At 32.9% G+C, this 21,764-nt stretch overlaps 1 protein-coding gene across 2 annotated transcripts; it reads left to right on the top strand.

Annotated features, from left to right (window-relative positions):
- The first annotated feature begins 501 nt into the window (after positions 1-501).
- Positions 502-7,798, top strand: LOC120276994 (myosin-binding protein 1-like). Of its 2 annotated transcripts, none has more exons than XM_039283731.1 (5): positions 502-630; positions 798-1,015; positions 1,996-3,293; positions 3,400-4,919; positions 7,361-7,798. In XM_039283731.1, exons 3-4 carry the CDS (start codon positions 2,132-2,134, stop codon positions 4,905-4,907), a joined length of 2,670 nt encoding a protein of 889 aa, XP_039139665.1. In that variant the 5' UTR covers positions 502-630; positions 798-1,015; positions 1,996-2,131; the 3' UTR covers positions 4,908-4,919; positions 7,361-7,798. The 2 variants fall into 2 exon arrangements, with proteins under 2 accessions (XP_039139665.1, XP_039139666.1); XM_039283732.1 differs by having other exon boundaries at positions 798-915.
- Positions 7,799-21,764: the final 13,966 nt, after the last annotated feature.

The following is a 21,764-nucleotide window of genomic DNA, read 5'->3' on the forward strand; positions in this document are numbered from 1 at the left end:
GTTAATAAGATAATATTATATATACATAAAAAAAACTTTAAATGCTAAGCATCGAATAATTTAATGATATGATACAAGAATACAAAAGTTTAAATTCTTTCCCTAAAATATTAATTTTTTTGTATTGTTCATACATAGTATATTTGAACTTAAAATCATTTATATGTCTTGTTTATTGGGCTTTGATATAGTGTTTTACGGAAAAAAAAAATAATAATTTCACTATTCTTAAGTTACACAGTAAGATTTTAAAAGAGATCTATAAATAATTATAACTATGAACCACAATTCGGAGTCGTTTGTTTTTTTGATAATTAATGAAATATATAAATATATAAAAAAGTTTAAATTGAATCCAATTTATAGCCAAAAATATAGGTCAAACAAGTCATCTCTGACCTATCAAGGGCATTACCGTCCAAAAGGAATCCCGATGGGGTCCAAACTTCAACCGCCAACGAGTCTTCACGCGGTCTTATGGATTCATCCGAGGGTATATATGTAATTTCAAAAATTCTAGTATTCCATTTTCCTTTCTTTTTCCATCTTTTCCGCTTTTTCCCTCTTTCAATTTCCTCTCTTCTTCGATTCCTCATCCCACTCTCCCTTCCAATTTCGTAGCATCCAAAGGTACTCTCTCATAAATTCCCATTTTTCCCTGATTTTTCTTCGTTTTCAGCACGAAAAGTCGCAATTTTGCTGCTTTTTTCAGTGTTTTTTTTTTCGAATTAATTTGATGGAATTTTAGTGGAATTTACTTTATATATATATATGTACTTTGGTGGCACTTTCGGCAGGTCGTCGGTATCGAAAATCCAAGAATTTTTGCCGACTTTTTGTTGCAAGACTTCACCTTTTTGGCGAGTGATTATTAAAGGAGGGAGAGTGGGAGATCTGGTGCCAAGGAACCAAAAGGTTTGCTCATTCTGTTGGATTTGTCTTTCTCTCGCTCATAAATCTCCAGCCATCATCAATTTCTCTCAGGTTCTTGCTGTGTTTTGATAAGGATTGCGAGGTGGGTCTCTTGATATGCCTTCCTTTTGTTAGCTTTATATTTGATTTGCATGAATTTTGTGTTTTTAGGATGTTATTAGGATTAAAGTTGACTTCTTTGTGCTCGTGCTTTGGTCGTTGTTTGTGATCTAATTGGATTTGATTTGACTTGTTTTTTTTTAATATTTGATCTGGTGGAGAAGTTTTCTTTCTTAATTCGTGACTTCCAAGTTCCATTCTACAGTTCGTTTTGTTGCGTACACTGTTATTTAATTTTCCCCAAATTTGTTGTTTTTAATTTGGGAGTTTCTGTGGTTTTCTTAGTTTTACTATGATCCAACTGATATTTTTTTACTTGATTTTGTAATCAAAATCTTCTCAGGATTACCAAGAATTTGAATGGTTTCCTTGTTATTGTTTTTCTTGAGATTGGAATAGATATTTTGTTTTCACGGTTAGAAAATTGTTGTTCTTGTCAACTTGTTAATCTAGTTCTTCCTTCTTTTTGTTTTTTTAATTCTTTACAGTTCTAACTCTCTTCGCTTGTTTTATATATCTTGTTTTACTAATCTTCATTCCTTTTCACAATTAGCATCTGTTACATTTTTGGGATTTCTGATCTGATCTAAATCCAAAAGTTTGTGATATTGCGAATAAGGATATAATTCTTGTGTTCGTGCGGTTGTGGTCCCTTTTGTAACATTTTCTTCTATACAATTGCCGGTATGTTAGTTTAACCTGTCTTTAGTCAAATTAAATTTGGTAGTTTTGAAGGTGCATCAGCCCTTGCTTTGCTAGATCATATTGTTTGTGTATACTGTTTTATTTGCATGTGTTGTTTGTAGTTCTATGATTTGTTCTAAATGGCAACTTGTTGCTGCTTCCTTTGTTTAACTTCTGATTTACTTTCAATCTAATTTAATTTGTATTTTTACAATTTTTTTTTTTTTATGATTTTGTGAAATATTTGTGCAACTAACTTTTATCTTCATGGAATTTCAGCAAGGATTTCAATTTCTAAGGTTAGCAAAGACTGTGGGGCCTGTCATTTCTAAGTGACAGTGAAGTGGTTTATGAGTTTCACATCCTAGTTGGGCATTTCATGTTATGCTTGTAAGGATAAGTAATCAAATCAGTGATGGCTGCAAGTACTCCTGCTTCTGAGCAGAGGATCTCTCGCCAGTTATCATCTGTCTTGTCCTCTGCTGTTTTGGAATGGTTCTTGATCCTTCTGCTGTTCATCCATGCCCTTTTTTCATATCTGGTAACAATATTTGCTCGTTCCTGCAAATTAAAGACTCCATGTCTTTTCTGCTCAAGATTAGACCATATCCTGGGCAATGAAAAATCAGGCTTTTACATGCGTTTAATTTGTAACTCACATAAGTCAGAGATATCATCATGGGCATTCTGTCATGTTCACCAAAAATTTGCTGATGTCCATGAAATGTGTGACGGCTGTCTCCTTTCACCGGCCACCAAGAAGAGTTCTTGCACAGGGACATATAAGAAATTAATCAACAAACTTGGGGTAGGTCTTGATGATAAAGAAGATACTTATCTAGCATCACATCCAGTTACTGATGGTGATCACTCGCATAGTAAGTCTCATGGAGAAGATGGAGTGCAAGTCCCCCTACTGAAGAAGGATACTGCTTCTGCAAAGACAAGATGGTGCTCTTGTTGTTCTGAACCGTTCACAGATAGCCCTCATTCATTGCTTAAAAGCAATCTTTTTGGATCTGAAGTTCCTGGCATTTCTTTATCAAGCTCAGCAGGATGCAGCCAACCAACTCATAGAAGTGATCCGATTAAGTCAAGAGAGATGCCATTGGGGAATGGAAAAATCTATAATACAGAGAATGATGGATTTGCTCGGCATCCTCATGTTGGATACAGTGAGCTTAAAATTAGCTCAGATACAGAGTCAGAAGCGTTGTTATCAGATGATGATGATAGGAATGCCCTTATCCATCCAAATGAAGTGCCTGAGGAAGCTTCATGCCAAACTCAATTAGTGACTGTTGATGCTAATCCAAACAATTCAACTGTTACTCTTTCAGTTGATATTACTACAGAAAAGCTAATTCAGCCTGATCCTGCACTGCTGGAGCCTTTGATTTCAGTTACTGAGCCACATCATTTAAATGAGCATCGGGAAATATCATCTCCGTTATCTGGTTCTACTGTGCACGATCTGGATGAAATAAGCTGGAGCAGAGTTGAAGTGACAGAAAAGCCGCTTGTAACATCCGGAAGTGTAGCTCAAACCGTACCTGTGGAAGTTTCACATGCAAAATGTAAGCATATATCTTATCCTGAATTGTGCTTTCTTCTTTCTTGTCTTTTAATTTTTTTCTCCTAATTTAGTTTTTCTTTTTGGTCCGTGTTTGGAAATTGGTGAAGCTACATTTGTACCTGCATTATCAAGTGGGGAATTTTCCAAGGCTGTGAACTCCAATGAATTAAATTCAGGAAAAAGCCAGATTTTGAATAACCTCAGTCCAACTTTGCACGTCCCTATGGATCTCAATGATGCTTACAAGCTTGCTGTTGGAGGTAAGGGGAGCCTGCCATCTCCTAGCTTCACTGAAATAATTACTGGGAGGGATTCCACTAGAGTTCATGAGGATCTGAAAGTTCTGCTGTCTCAAATTTCTGCTTCACGAGGTTTTGAATTCCCTTGGAATGATGTGAGCCCAAGTCCCAGATTACAAGGACTCGGTGATGAATCTATTATATTGCAGAACATCACCAAGAGACTTTCTATCGAGAGGAATGAGTCAGGGGTGGAATCTTTAGATGGAAGTATTGTCAGTGAAATTGAAGGAGAAAGTCCAATTGACCGGCTGAAGCGACAGATTGAGTTGGATAGGAAGTCTATGAGCATGCTGTATAAGGAATTGGAAGAGGAAAGAAATGCTTCAGCAATTGCTGCAAACCAAGCAATGGCCATGATTACAAGGTTGCAGGAGGAGAAGGCAGGTATGCAAATGGAGGCTCTTCAATACCAAAGATTGATGGAGGAGCAAGCTGAATATGACCAAGAAGCACTTCAAAAAACAAATGAGCTACTTACTCAAAGAGAGAAGGAACTGCAAGATCTTGAATCTGAACTTGAATGCTACAGGAAACGATTCTCTGGTGAGCCATTGTCAGACAAATTTATGGAAACCTCTAGTCATCTAGAGGCAGATGAAAAGAGCTTGACAAATAATGCTCTTCTTGAGGAATCTACACATCATAAGAAATCCATCAGAGATATCATGGTGTCCCTAGATCCTTGTTCCACCCTGTCAGACCCTTTAAAAGATCCCTTGTTAGATTTCGAAGATGAGAAGATTCATATCACGGAATGCTTGAAGAAATTAGAGAGGAAACTGCAACTCTTCTCATCTGGTTCTCATGCATATGAAGATGATGCCTGTGATGAGAAATGCGAGCTTGTCAATGGTCTAAATCATGAACAGGAGAATATAGTATCAAAAGATAACACAAGTAACGGTCACTATTCTGTTGAGGAAACTGGGAGCTGTGATCCGGATTACCCTCAGTGGGATGACATGGCTCCAAATGGTGCTCATGTTATGGACAATGTACATGTCAAAAGATCGGCTTCCCAGTTTTCCAGCAAAGAAAACCATAAAGAAACGCTATTACTATGTGATGTTGTTCAGGATGCAGGATGCTTTCCGCTGGCTGGCGAAGAGAGTGGCTCTGCTGCTCTTAGAACTGAGATTTTACAGCTAAATGAGAGGTTGATGGAGCTTGAAGCAGATAGAAATTTTCTTGAGCATGCCATAAATTCAGTTAGAAATGGAAATGATGGAGTGCAATTTATCCGAGAGATAGCTTGTTACCTACGTGACTTACGAAAAACCGGGATCACAACAAGAGACCATTCTGTTTCATGAACCTTTCTGGAGGTAATTCCTTTTTAATAATTCCTCTTTTTGAATTGCTATCAGCTGGTGAGGGAGCAGATATGTTTTGTTCTTTGCCATTTTAAACTCTTTTTATTAATAGCTCGTTAAGAACACATTTATTTTACAAGATGCATGGTCATTTTATTGGATTTATTGAAACATCCATTTAAAAATAATTGATTTAACTTTGCATATGACAAATATGGGCATTGGTGAACAGCGTTTGCTTCTTTAAAATATGGTGTATGCTACTGACAGATTAAAGAAAAAAGTATTTCTTTTCGCAATTTTTCTCTACTGTCAGCATTTATCATATTGCTGCAGCAACAATTTAAAATGTGAACAAGATACGGTCTATTTACCTTCTTGAAACTGGGTTTGTTCATTGGCATGCTTCTCCTCCATTGGCTTCTAAGAGTGTGTCACATTTCTTGATGGTCATGAAGCTTTAAATTTTGCCATATGACTTTCGTTCTGGCGGTGCATATAGATGTTTCCCTACAAAAATTTTAGGATCTTCTGGTTTGTTTTGGTCTAGTCATCTCAGTTTGCATCTTGAAATTTCACTTGAATGGCTTAGGTAGAGTAGGCTGTTTCAGCTGATTCAATCATTCTACAGCTAAATCATATTCTTTTGCTGCTTTTTATGAAATTCCAACTCAAACCATAATTGGGCCCGGTATGGCTGGGGTTGGTCAAATGAGGCGTCACTTGGCTTAATTAGATTAAACTCCATGGCTAAAAATACAACCAAACACCACTCTTGTTGTTAAATTTAAAGTCAGCACCACTCCAGTAGTTAAAAACTTAAAAATTAACTTCAGAACACTGTAACCAACAATCATCCTTGTCATTTGTGGCCATGGTAGGTGAATTGGAGGGATTGAGAGCTTCACTTTGCCTGGGGGATGGCATACATGATTAAAATGATTGCCAGTTCATTTTCTCATTAATTGTGTAGTTCATTTTTTTGACCAAGTTCCTTGTTTCACAAATTTGCCTCAACAATGTCTCCTCTGATCCTTACACTAGTTCTTGTGAAGCATTTGCCAATAGATCTTTTTACTCTCTCTAAATGTTGTTTTTTCATCTCCTAGGCCACTAGTTGACTTGATGCAAATCAAATACTATATGTTCTTTTTTAATTTGTTATAAGTCATATGATGCTGTGCTTGATAAATATTTCATTGGCTTAGCTACCTAGAAATTAGCTAGAGCTCAGCTCCCATAAATGAGATTTGAGAAAATATTTGCTTCTTGGCCAATCTTGCACCCAACAATATTAAAAAAAAAAAAAAAAAATGTTTTAGCAAGTCAAACCAAAGGCCTATCCTGATCTAAACTATTTTAGTACAAATTGATCATGTGGTTTTGATTCAGTCTACTACTGCATTATGTTTACTTGCTGACCATTTATTTTCGAGCTGTGTTTTTCCAGATAGTTTTTTTAAAGTGATTTTAGTGGTTAGTTATTTACTATTCTATGATTGCAATCCAGAATTTTTCTAGGCTTTGACTACTGGCTAGATTAATTCCTTATAAAACTTTAGCTCTTTTGTTTTCTCAAAAGCGGTTTGACTTTGAGGTGCTTCCCACATCTGTATGTGCATGAAAATATCACTACAGTTTTCTTATTTAACTTTTTGTCGGTTTTTTGTTCACATCTTTTCCAAGTAGCTCATTTGCGTAATATTGGATTCTTGTTACTGCACAGTAGGAAAATCAACATATTTTTGATAAGATGCTGTTGGCAGTTTGTTTGATCATGAATAATGATACACCGAATTAATCTGCTGTTAAATCTTTTATCTTCTGATTCACCCAGTTTGAGTATTTTTGTGCCATTTATGATCTTTTTGTATTCACTAAGAGCTAGGGTTGTAAACGAGCCGAGCCGAGCCGAGTATCACCAGGCTCGAGCTCGGCTCGAGTATAGTATTCGAAGAAGCTCAAGCTCGTTCGAGCTATTTTTTTGTGCTCGAGCTTGGCTTGCTAAAAAGCTCGAGTAGCTCGAGCTAGACTCGTTTAAGCTCGATTAGCTTGTATACATAAGTATTTTTGTTTATTATATAGTTTATATAATTATGTATTTTTGTAATTTATATATAAATAATTTAATATTTTATATATAAAAGCTCGTTTAGGCTCGCGAGCCTCACGAGCTGAGTATTTTTGGGCTCGAACTCGGCTCATCAACATAAACGAGCAACTCGAGCTTAGCTCGGCTCGGCTCGTGAAAAATCGAATCGAATTCGAGCATTGACCGAGCTGATCTCGAGTAGCTTGACTCATTTACACCCCTAATAAGAGCAAATTATTTATTTTAGTTTCCTTGTTCGATATGTAGCTTTAGATCTATTCATGTCATCCTCCAACTTCATCACATGTTTTCTTATAAATCTCTATTTTTGGTATGCATTGACACACTCATCTTTTTCCAGATGCCAGTTTCAATGAGGTTCGCCAACATGTCGTCACTCAGGACTCAAGTGTAAGTTTTCGATAGCATTGCCAAAGGCCGACACGGTGCTGCTAGACATTATACACACCCAAGTATTGTTCATCCTTTGATTTCGGTTACATTTTTAAGACAGATACTTCACAATTCCATCTTGGTCCCAGTTTATCTTTGGTTCTGGATTGCTTATAGGTTTGGTCTTTTTTGTTTTTATTGATTGGTTTTTATGAGAGGATTGTTGAACTGTAAAAGAGTGAATTAGTTAGATTACTGTAAAAGTTGGATTTTAAACACATCTGTTGATATTGTACATTCACAGGGTGAGGCTTTGTTTGTTCCAAAATTTTTAGAAATGGATGTAAATTTATGTATACTGATTTGGTCTGTGGGATAAGCTAATACCGAGTTCTGTGTTTTGTTTTGTTGGTTTGTAATTTTTTTCTAAAATTAATTTATTATTTTTTTAAACAGAATTTGCAGGGATTATTAGGTTTTTTTTAAGGTGTCTGATAATATTCATTATTGTTTATTTGGCCTCAGAAAATATTATATTGTTTTTATAATCCGAAAAGCTATGAAGCCAATATTGTCAGTGTTGTGGTAGTTTAGGAATTTAGAGATATTTTTTTATTTTCAATTATAAAATAAAAAATTAATAACTTTACATTGTAAGTTTTTTTTTTTTTTTACTTTTCTGTATCACATGGATAATTTTAATATTGTCAACAGTCATACAGACAATTAGAGATATTTTCAGGTCTGCATAAATTAAAAAAAAAATTATTATTATCACAATTTAATATATCATATATATGTTACTTGCACATTTTTTTTTTCTTTTGTATTTTCTTTAAAAATTTTCTGTGTTAACATGTGTTTTATAATCTAAGATTTATAATATTCCCAATGATTTTTTTTATATATTTTATATTTTCTAATGCAAATTTTTATTTTTTTATGCAATTCATATAAAATTTTCATATTAGAGATATTTTCATGGGCATAGAAATTAAAAAAAAAACCTTATTATTATTATTATTATTATTATTATTATTATTATTATTATTATTATTATTATTATTATTCCACACACATATATATATAATTAAATGTGAGCATATTATTTTGCACATTTTTTTCTTTTTCTTTTTGGAAAAAAATTTTCTATGTTAAACTTTGATATATAAAAATGATGAATATAACTGGTTGGGTACATGTTGACCAAAATAATACATGGTAGAGAACAAGTAACTTCTAGTTATTTTTACCCTTTTTTAATTATTCTGAGGTGATATAAAATAATGACTAACTAGATTAAAGACCCTCGCTAACGCTGCGGGTTGAATATATCAAAAAAAACAAAAACATTTACAAAGATAATATAAATCTAACAAAACATATTTTCATATTATTTTTTCAAATTATTTTCAGTATAGAACGTATATTTTTGAATGTTTGGAAAATATATTATTGGAATATGTTTTATTGTTTATTGACGGATGGAGATGACTTGATTTAAATGCTTTGCAAAAACAAATTTAAATATTAACCATTCTACTAGTTTTTTCTCTTATTTGTTGTAATAATTGAAATAGATGTATGTCTAAAATATATATATATATATATATACATATTTATTTATGTATATATTTATTATATATACATATTTATTTATTTATATATTTATTAAGTGTAGAATGATTGAGAATTTTAAATTGAGATTAAGAGTTTTTGTGATTGTATACAATATCAAAAGTATGTATGGTGGTTATGCAGATTTTATTGCCAGTAGTGTGCCTTTTAAAGTTAAAATTGCATAATTTTTTTTATTAAGTATTTATTTATGAAAATATGTATTTGTGGTTACAAAATTTTAAAAATTATATTCATATATAATGATTGAAGGATAATAAAAACTATTTAAATCTTTCTTTAGTATAGAATGATTGACAATTTTCCAGTTTAGATCAAGATTTATTGTGATTGTATATAATATTAAAGGTATGGATGGTGATTGTGCAGATTTTTCTTGGGGATAGTGTAATGTTAAAAGTTAACCGTGCATAATTTTTATGACAAAATATTTGTTTAGGAAAAGCTGGATTAATGTTTTACTTATTTTATTTAGAAATTTAAATTTTGTATTTCATATATATTCAATATATAGTAGGTTTATTTATTTACGGAACTTTTCACTTTATGCATATTTTATAAATTCCTGTTAGAATTTTGTTTCTTGGTTTTTTTTTTTTTTAATTAGATTCACATAGAAAATTTCATTCTAAAAAAGGAAAATGACTGGAATATATAGGTTAGAGATAAGACACAAATATATTTTTTTAAGCTTTTATTCAAATCTTAAGGCAAAAGAAAGATAGACATAATGCGAATTATGAATGCTATTTCCGATTAAATGAAGGTGATTATACTAATTTCATTCTTATATATATATATATATAATTTTAATATTAACATTTCCATAATAATATTTTCCCCTATTTTATTTTGTAGTTATTAATAGATATGTAAAAATTGTTTATACATGGAATGTATTTCTTTGGAAAATTCACAATATTCACACAAGCTACTGTTCATATGAATTTGTATGTATGTAACATTGTCATAGTTTTGTGTGTGTGTGTGTGTGTTTTTTTTTCATTATAGAGTTTTCTATGTTGTTAAATATGATATGTAAACATTTTCATGATTGTAATTTGTTTGAATTAGAATAAATATAGATTAACATTTATGCATTGTAGTTCTTTTGACAAATTGATAGGTAAGTTATAATGAAGTAAATATTATTAGGAAGCAAATATCTATATATATTGTTAATAACTTTGCCAGAAATAGAAAATTAAGACTTATATATATATATATATATATAATTTAAGTATTACATATAATGAACCAAATCTAATTTATCTATTTTTGTTATTTAAGAGCAACGTTATTATTGAGATGGTATTATGCAAGGTCCTCATGCTCCCAATTTAGTTTTGTTACAACTTGGTTATGCTATGGGAAATATTCCTGTAATCATATTTCAATTTCAAATAATCAATAATAATGATTGAAATTGGACATTTAATAAATAGTACTTAGAATTTCAAATTATTAGTGGAATTAAACATTATAAGGTTAATATGATCCTAAGTAGTAAACTGTTTTTTTTTAAATTATCATAAAATGAATATCAAGGATGTTATTTATTAACATTATCAAATAAAAAGATCATAACTATAAAATTTACCTGATTTTGGATAGCCTCAATCCGTCAAGCTTCAAACAATCTTAACTTTGGTGTAAAATGTGTATGGATTCAATCTAAAAGTTTACTTTGTTACAATGCAGTGACATACTTTTATAAGCAATGAATGATAATTTTTCTTATTTTATTTCTTGTATGCGTACATAAAAAGTCAAAACAGTTTCAATGAAATGTCAGAATGTCAGAAGATTTCCATGATTACATTTGCAACAAATTATACACATGTCAACAATTGAGGCGATTTAATCCAAAAGTGGGAATCTGTAAAATAAATTCACATGAGAAATGAACTTAATATCAATTTAATAAATCAAAAAGGACTGGATTTTCAAAGATAACTGACTGATTCTTATCAAAAGAGTACTACCCTACTAACGTGTCGATTCTATCCAGTTCGTGTTATTCAGCTTCATAACTCTAAATGAGGTCAAACCTCTATGCATAAGTGCATGTAATAGTCCCATTAGATGTACTTTGGTTATACTATATATATATATATATATTTGGAAAATCAAAATCCAAGCCAGATCTAAACAAAAATTTGGATTTTCAAAGATACAATTTCTTATCAAAAGAGTACTACCTTGCTAACGTGTTGATTCTATCCAGTTCGTGTCATTCAGCTTTATACTTTACAAAGCGAAATAAATTAAAAGAAAAAGAAACAAACCTAACTCCAAATGAGGTCACACCCCTGTGCATAAGTGCATGTAATGGTACCATTAGACTTACCAATTATTGTTCATGCTTTCATATGATCTACACTTCTAAATATAATGCCACCCAAAAAAATTCTATATTACTTGCCTTTGATAAATCTTATGCCATAAATTGAAAGATAAGTAACATGGATCTCTCAAAAGATTTCATTAAGAAAATCAGTACACAAAAATCCAATCTGTGTCAATGAGTTCTATTCATAAGTGAAAACACAAGAGATTATGGGAAGCAAACCAAACATATATATATATATATATATATATATATATATATATATATATATATATATATTATTACTTATCTCCATATCACAATACAGTATAGAGTCCATTGGGAGTCTTCTGAGTTTATCATCACATCTGTACACATATAAACATGATTAACAACATATACAACATATAAAGACATTCATCTTGACAACTAATTCATTCTTATCTTCGACAAAGCATAATGCATTTTAATATACACAAAATACAAATAGTTTTCTTGCCATTCAGGATCACCTAGTCTTCTATAGAATATCACAATCCATAAATCCATAAAAAGGGGGAAAACCCTTATTTGGAAGTGACTGATGAACTGCTATGAAGGAGCTAAGCCTGTTTCCTAACAGTGTGCATCATTTGAAAACACAATACCTTTAACATGGGGGAAAAATAAACAGCCTAAGAAGCTAGAATGGTCCATAACCAAGTTCTATTTTTTTACCTGACAGATTTCAATCTACTTCATTAATTCTTGGTTCTTATTTTGTAGATCATCCGACATAGAAACCTTTGTCAATGTTATTTGCATGGTTCTCTCTGATTCGAGTAATGCTACTTCTTTTGATTTGCTAAGTCGATCCAATGCTCTATTATCATCCTGCAGTTTTGCAATCTGATAAAGAGAAATTACATTTCTAACCTTATTTTCATTAATGTGGTGTACTGACAAAGTTGCACATGTGACATTTACTGTCATACATATTATCAAAAAAACAGTCATTCCAGATTTAATTAAAGGATGTAAAACTTTTCACTACATACCTCCTAGCGGGCAAGCTTAAGCTCTGCCTCCAGGTGTGCAAGAATGGCCTCAATTGGAGGCATGTCATCATCCTTTTGTACCGCATGAACTCTCCTAAGTATAGCTTCTACTAAAAACTGAGCAATCATTGATGTTTTTTCTCTTCATTTATTTCCTTGATTTCAAGATTCCGTCATGACATGCCATCTCCCATTAATAATTGCCTTGTGGGATTTAAAAAAAAAAAAAAGATAAGTGTCAATGAGAGCCATCATAGATACCTTGTTTTCAAGAAAAGACTCAGTTAATTTTAGCTTTTCCTCTACCTTGGTCAATTCGTCAGTAAATACATGTATAGAGAATCTAAAGATAAATAAACATGGAAAGTTTGAGACTATTACAGTGCAATATCTATTATCCTTAAAGAGGAACTTGTCCATGGCACATATGGAAAAAAAAATGTAAGACACCTTCTTTTAACAGCAATAACAAAGTTCACAGAGAGCGAACCTCCACAGAGATGAAGCAACTTCAACAGGGTGTCCTTTGCAATGACAAATCTTGATGAAGATATTGCACTTCATGGCAATCTAATTACAGGAATAAAAGGTCAGAAAGAATATAATTTCAAGATGGAGCAAAAGTGCAAAAAATGAGTGGCCTACCTCAACTCTGAGTATGCACATGGAGAGAACTATCAGAATAATTTGCTGAGATTTCATGGGATGAATGAAGACATAGGATCACATGATTCCAAGAATTCTTTAGAAGCTGCTAGTAAAACACAAAATCATCAATCAATTCAGGATCTTTATGGAGAGATTCAGAGAAGAACATAAAACAAAGATAGAAACACACACACACACACACAAATCGAGAAATAGAGAGATAGAGAGGAGTGTATATGAGCGGCCTCCTCACCACCACTTGGAACCATCCCAAAACCTAAGATTCTACTCCGGCAAAGGCATGAAGGCCTACGCCGATGAGAAGGAGAAAAGCAAGAAGAGCGATGCTGATGAGAAGGAGAAGAAGATCAGTACCAAAGAAGAGAGGATTGCTGCCAAAGCAAGAAGTGTGACGCTGATGAGAAGGAGAAGAAGATGGATACCAAAGAAGAGAGGATTGCCGCCGAGCTCACCAAAATGAAGTAGAGGAGAGTTAGAGCCAAGATCGATGTTGGACCAACCGAGAAGTCCTAGTCCTCCAACCTCCAATGCTAATCAAAAGGACTAGACATCGTGGAAGGTCGAGGGCTCCAAACCTCATCAGAGAAAACCATCTTCTGGACTGCAAACATTGAGAGCTAGGGTTAGGGTTTACAAAAAAAAAAGGGTAAAAACACAGGGGGCAAAGGAAAGCAAAGGCTCGCCGGCATGCAGTAGGATTGGCAGCAAGCGGCCAGATCGGCGGCACACTTAAGAGCGTAGGGGACGGAGGCAACTGCGCATTGAGGGATAGGGTTAAGGTTACAAAAAAATCACCGATAAAGCCTTCTCGAATTGATGGTACACTGATCCACAGGAATGGAGAAACAAATGTTGGACACTTCAGCAGGCCAGTCACGGAATCGCAAAGTGGACGGCCGTCATTGAATGGATGATCGTTATGGCCTAGTTTTACTTTCTTTGCAAAACCTAAAATGATCCGGCGGGACAAATTAATGCGAAGTAATGCCCGGGTATGCTCACTCGTTGGGGTTCCTAACATTATATCGATGTCGGGTTCTCATTAGCCCGTTGACTAACAATGGAGAATCGGGAAGGATGTTAAAGTGGGCCAGCGGAGGTATTAATAATAGAGGAGATTGTGATGCTTTGGTTTTATTAAAATCATTAAAAAAAGATAAAACACTCAACCAATAAGGGATGACCAAATGTCTTCTCAAAAATCAACTTGGAAGGGAAGATTTTTAGGAGATAACTTTAAGAGTAAGTATATATAGTGACTAATAATTAACATGAGAATTAATTTCACTTGCATATCAAATTCAAAAGAGTACAACCTTTCTAATTAACCATTTTTCACTTATCATCAAGGATACACTCCTTAATTACACCCCTCTAAAAATGGTCAATTCCTAGTATAAAATGGTAAAATTAAGTTATTGTTTATGTTCTATGGTTAAAAAAACATATTAGTTTTGAGCCTATATAATCTTTTTTATGACATGAAATTAATATGTTAAAAGAATGAAAAGTAGTTTATATATTTTGAACATGTTACAATAATTTTCAATATATTCTTCTTCTTTTATTTGTTTCTCAATTAGGTCAAATTCCATTTTGCGTTTTTGTAAAATGTATATAAGAGTGCTTTTTTTATTTTTATATAATTTACAGTTGGTTTGTAAAAAAGAATTATTGGACTATTAAAAAGAGTGAATTAGTTGATTAGTTGATTAGTTTATGTAATGTTTGGTAATACGGAACAATGAATAAGGAATAAGAGGTTAAATTTGAATACTAAAACAGAAGAAATAGAGTGTTAAGTCTGATGACGTGGATTGGCATTATATGATAAGCCAAGGTGTGACATGGCAAGAGGATGGTAACGTGGCATGTGATGACTCATCAAAAGAAAAGGTGACTATGATGATGATGATGTGGCAAAATATTAATGAAGCTTCAAGGATTATGAAGATCAAGGTGGAGAATTTATTTAGTAGATATTTCTCTCAATGAAATCATGTGATGTTCAACTATTTTAAGAAAGTGCATCAAGTCTATAGGATTTCTTCAAGAAAGGTAAATTTTATTTTAGGTATGATTGTCTATCCTTAGTAAGATCCGGGATGACAATTCATATCTTTGATAGAACACCCTTTTAGAAAGATTTATTTGAAGAGAGAGGAATATTCTATCATTGGCAAGAATCCAAGATCATGAAGATTGTATGAAGCTATTAGAAGACAAAAGTTAAACTTGGTATAAAGCTATTAGAAGACATAAGGTTTAGTTTGGTGTGAAGCTATTTGAAGACACAAACTAAATAAGGTAAGAAGACATGCCAAGGAGATTATCATGATCATATTTAGCAAACACAATTTGAAGAAAGATCCAAGAGCTACCTATGGGCGGAACTGTTTATGGAGACTTATCATGTGAGGAGATTGTTTGAAGATTGCATAAGATATAATTGAAGATTTGGAGATCCAAACATGGATGATTGAAGATTTGGAGATCCAAGCATGGATGATTGAAGATTTGGAGATCCAAGTATGGATGATTGAAGATCATGCTTGAAGATATTGAAGGCTAAACTTGGATGAAGATGAGATCAAGTTTAGTAACAATATTTCCATGAGTCAAACGAAGATTATTTGGGAAGACCAAACTTGGGCCAAGTTTGGAAAGAAGATCGGGAGATCTTCAGTGGCTATCTTTGGTGAGATGGTCGCATGTGCCTTGGTGGGCACGTCCCTCGGGAGAGGGATACCTTCTGAAGTGACGTGAGGAAGGAAGCAGCTGCAGGCAGGAGGAGCTCGGGTCGATTCAACTGCTACGAGGCGGACTGAAGGAACCGGGAGGTTGAAGGTCGCAGATTCGGGTGCATCTGGCTAGAACTCAGTCATGTTCAGTAAGGTGGGTCATGTTGCAACTGGGTGGTGCATATGGCTAGAACTCAGTCATGTTCAGTAAGGTGGGTCATGTTGCAACTGGGTGGTGCAACATCTAAGCAAATTGGTACTCCTTGTTCCTATACCTTTTTTAGTGGATTGTTTCTCCGGGCCTGGCCCCCCAGATGTAGGCAAGGTTGTGTCGAACTGGGTTACCAATTTGCTTGTCTCCTTTCTCTTGTTTTGATTGTGTGTGTTTGTTTAATTCTTGAGTGAGAATTTGAGTGGCATAGCCCAACACACACCCATCGGAACCATCATAGAGAATAAATAACTATTATTCTTAACTCCGAATTTGATAGGAAAGAGTAATCTCGAGAATAAGTTAATACCATTTTGAGCATGGATTCATGGATTGCTTATTTTTTTCAGAATAAAGTCTATTATTCGAAAATGAGGGAATAGAATAGCTTGTTTAATTCACTCTTATTCTTCACATTTTTGGGCATTATTTCAAAGAATGATGGCTTATTCTACACTTATTCTTAGGTTCTAAACATTCCATTTATTATTTTGTGCATTCACATATTAAAGATTTGTTCTTCACAATATTTCTAGTGATCGATGTAAATATTTATAGACATGATGGCTTAATATCAAATTTGATGTGATTAATTTGTTTTGAGGATTAGGGATATTGTTGATATTTTCACTTGTTAATTCTAGTACTTGACTCATTGGCACTGGTCTAGTGTGAAGATTTTTTTAACCATTAAAAGTTCGTAATTTTAATTAAAAAAATATTATTTGGATTTTTTATATAGTATAACTTTTTTATATCACATTCAAAATGTTATAATCTACTAACAACCTCTTGGTTTATTTGCAGTACTAAGTCCTCTGTCAGCTTATATTGGGTGAAAACATAAATGTATTGAAATATTAACTCTATGATTATACACACCCTAACATGATTTGTCTATATATATATATATATATATATAAAATGTATATAATCATTTTTTATGTCCTGGAACCGTGAGAAAGTTACTTCTACAATCTCCTTATCCTTATTAAATAAGTTTAATATTTGAATAAACAACTACTATATATATTAAATTTGCCAAAATCACATGATTTATTTCAAAATTAATATGAACATGATAAAAATCTCATGGGCTTCAGAATCTTAAGTTAAAATTTTGATTTTTAATAGAACTATAAATAATTTTATTGATTTTAACTCTAGCTGCTAAACTAAAGAAATATTGAAATAATCTTTTGTTCTGATGAATACAGAGGCAATTAAATTTTTTTTTTAATTTTTTAATTTTTTTTAGTCAAATAAAAAATTATTAATATTCTCAAAAACATACAAACAAAAAAACCCTCGCCATCATCAACATCATCATCATTATCCAAAGGTTTCCTTTAAAAAACTTAACAAAACATGTCTGCCCAAAAAGGTTTCCTTTTTGCAAGTTTGACATATAGAACAGCATATAATATATGGGTGCCTTTTTGTTTTTGTGAATTTGGCATACAAGATTGTATTCAATACTTGGTAATCTAGAGAGAGTGTTTGTATTCTTAGTCTATATATTAGTACTAAATTCTCTATAATGTTTGTGTCCTTATTAAAAATGCAAATATGAATCTCAGTGCAAGTAGGGTAAATGTACAAATGTATTGAAATAATAACTTCACATCTATGCATGTTTTTAGCACATGGCTTGTCAATAATATTTTGTCAAAAATATTTGGGTATAGGTTGCACATACATCCTTATAAATTTATGAAATTGAGTATTTAATCATTTAATTTCACATATTTACAGATATTCTTGTACAAGTTTGGGTTCTACTCCGTATAGAATTAGATTTATGGAAATCAATCTTTATGGTGTATTTTCTTATGTTTAAGTAAAATTAGACAAAAAAATGACCATTTTTAGTAGTCATTTAATATATATATATATATATATGGGTCAATCTTCTACAGACGTCCATAGATAAGAATTCTATGAACATCAAATCCAACAACTGTACATCATCTAGTGGTGTGAACAGTGGTGTGAACAATATTCTTCAACAGTGCTGAGTGTGCTCTCATCACAATCATTCAATCACTATCTCAATAATAACCGTTCAATCACAGCCGCCCAACCCGAATTGCATCCCCCCACAACAAGATTTTTTTAAAATCAACCAACCCAGTACAACCCTCAGCTACTATTCCTTATAACTGCCTCCCCCTACCTCACTACACACATGATTTTTTTTTTAAATCTTGTGATTGTATATTAAATAACCCACCATACCCTCCAATGTTATAATTGGAAAATAAATCTCTACATATTAATTTGATTATATATTCATAATCCATCTGCATCCAACATGGAAGTTATTTTGGCTGAATAAATTATGAAATTAATTGCATGATCACAAAGAAATATAATGCTTTTATTTTGTACGATATCATCAAATATAACAGCTCATGCTTTTAAATTTCTTTAAATATTTTTATATGATGCCTATATAAATAGCATGACAAATCTGGTTTAAAAAAAAAAGTAGTTTGTAAATTTCAATTGCAGAGTTTGTTAGCAAGCACGGAACATATGGCTTCACAATGCCGGCTCCCTGGTGAGTAGAGCTATTTGATTTCATATAAAGATATATTTATATAATATATATATATATATATATATATGTAATCAAGTTCCCAATGGACTGCCGTGTTGTGTTGTGCAACATGTTCAATAAGATACATAAAAATTAGTTGATCTGCATAGGTTGTTAAGCTAAAGTTTTGATGTTTGTTTGGTATTAATTATATGAAGGTTTGAAGACATCATGGCCTGAACTTAATGGAGTGAAAGGAAGTATTGCGAAGCGTGTAATTGAGAAAGAGAACCCAAATGTGCATGTGATTCTAGTGCGGCCCTTGATGAAAGAGGCTTTGGATGATTTGAAGTGCACTGTCCGTGTTATGGTTGATTATCAGGGCTTTGTTGTTGGAATTCCCAAAGTTGGTTAGATATAAGGTAATCAACTTTGCAAAATGAAGACATTATTAATTATGAATAAAACTTCTACTATATTGGCTGTTTTGGATGAATACTCATTTTTATATGTTATATACGCTGGTAAATTTCCAAAGGTGAGGAATAACAACCCATAATAATAATAATGATAATAATAATAATAATAATTTATGACTTTTACTTATGAGACAAATAATTATCATCATAGAGATGGAGTGGAAATTGTTATAATGTCCAAAGAGAAGTGGTAACTATAAACAAGAATTTATAAAGCAACTAGAAGTGGTAACTACTAAACAAAAATTATTGTCATTAGTAAATTGTGGAACAAACATAAGTTGTTTTACAAGTGATGTGTTGTACATGGCCTATACACAAAAGTAAACGAGCAGATAATGTAGTGTAGTGGAGCAAAGCAACAACTTCTGCTCCATTGAAAGTCATGATTAGATGGTTGGGAATGCAGGGGCAATATTCCCACAGTACAATATACTGTGCAAGGATAATTTATATCTAGATAGAGTTAATATTTTTGTTGTCACACCCTGACACATAGTCAGGCTAGGGACAACAGCCGCTTTAATTCAAGTGAGGTGAACAACACCTTGCCTAAATTAACGCAAGGCTGAAAACATGGTCAAACATATATTCAATCACAACTAGAAAATACAATATATCATAATCACACCTGGAGTGGACATTATAGATATAGTCATTGAACAAAATACGAGTACACAAAGTGGTATAGATATCAAAATATACAACCCAACGGATCAAGTCTATACAACGACATAGAATACACAACATGCTCCAAAACAGTGTACAAACCTACATCACAAAAGACAACACACAAGCAGCTGCCCAGCACAAAGATTGATTACACGTCCTATTCAACCTAAAGGTGGGAAAAAGAAGAGTGATGAGTAATACTATTACTCAATCAGTGAACATGCCACATAATTCGAATAGGATCAAAATGAAACCAATAGGTAAGCATAAATAATAGAAAAAAACAAACTAATAGCTTAAAATCAAGTATAAGTACTATTGAAAAGGTAATCATTTCAAGAATGCACATTTCACCAGCAAATCATTTCTTTGTTGTGAAAACTCATCGGGCTAGCCTCAAAGAATGTTCACCCTAATTATTGCTGCAATTAGGGTTTCAAACCCGCCAAGGTTAGTTTTAAGTGTAATAAAATCAATGAGATAACCCTCCTTGGCGTTGGCCTCTGAGAAACTCGTGTGGTGACCTCGAGTGTCTCAGTCACTATTTGTCCCATTCAAGCCTTCTACGCGCCTCCTGATATGGGTAAAATAATGGTTAACCACGCTGCCTCTACAGGCTAGCCGTGAAGACCTCCACTACAGTGAATCGCACAAAGCATGTCACCATCAAATCACATGAAAACATTTTTGTAACATTTGCATACAGTAAAGCACAAGACTTTCATTTCACAAGTGTTACAGTTTGAATAACATAAACATGTCCTTTCACAAAGCAAGTGATACCACATTTTCAAGAATATCACATTTTCTTTCACAGAAAAGAATAAGCTGCAAAGAAGAATAAAGAGACATCAAACAAAATCTGTAATGTAGAATTATATTAAAAAACCATGCATATTAGTTATCATTCAAACCCTAATCGATTATGTGTTTAAACCACACAAATTCACTCACAAGAAAGCCAAAAATGTAGTCAAGCTCACTCCAAGGCCTTGCCTTTACTCGACGGCTCTCCTCCTACAAATATGAAAGCAATCCCAACATGGAAACAAAAGAACAAAGCACGAAAATGGAAATCAAACACAACAAAGGAAATAAAACAAATTCAAAGCCAAAAAGTAGGAATTGGGTATGCCCTAAGGTTGATGGAATGATGACTCGATGAGCATTGAAGCCCTAACTTCAAAGATTGAAAAACAATATGAGCCAACATGCGATTGCTACAGTACTCCCAAAAAAGACTCTCGGGTCTACAGTGTTTTTAGGCTAAACTAGAGTAACCGAGAGGTTAAACTCTACAAAATTCATTGGAATACATCCCTCGTATACTAAGGTTTTCAAGCAAAACACTAAAGAGATGTATAACAACTCCTAGAGCATCCAAAAATCATGGTTAACTCCAAAATTCTATCCAAAGAGATATGCAAACTTGTCCAAATAAGCAAGAACATGAAGAACAACAAGAACAACAAGAAACTCTACTCAACAAAGACTCAACACCCTTCATACAAAAGGTAACACTTACAAACTCAAATGTTTCAAGTTCAAAGGTTACAAACTCAAAGGTTTATGCCAAATAACACACATAACACAATAAAACACCAACTTGCAAAGCTACTTACTCTAATGCCCTTCAATGAAGAAGGCTTGACTCTTTAATTCCAAAGAATCTTGAAAAATAGATGGCACATCAAGGGAAAGATGATGAATGGCCAGCTAGTAAGGCTTCTCTAAAATTCTCAACTTTTAGAGAAGCTGGGAGAAGCTAAGATTATAAAGGGTAAGGTTTAAAGCAAAAAGACCATTTTACCCTCACCACTTTAAAAGAAACACTAAAATACCAATACACAAACTAAATGGACAAAAATGACCTCCCACTTCTAGGAAAATGACCATGAAAAAGAACAAATACCTAATACTTCCAAAGAACAAAGAAAAGCATGAAACTAAGAGGAGAGCAAGATATTACACTTATAATTTGCATCAATGTTAAGATTTTAGTAACTCTGTAATTTGTATCTAGATAAGGTTAGGATTTGGATAGGATTAGGATT

The sequence above is a fragment of the Dioscorea cayenensis genome, chromosome 15 (genome assembly GCF_009730915.1).
Source record: "Dioscorea cayenensis subsp. rotundata cultivar TDr96_F1 chromosome 15, TDr96_F1_v2_PseudoChromosome.rev07_lg8_w22 25.fasta, whole genome shotgun sequence".
NCBI classification, from domain to species: Eukaryota; Viridiplantae; Streptophyta; class Magnoliopsida; order Dioscoreales; family Dioscoreaceae; genus Dioscorea; species Dioscorea cayenensis.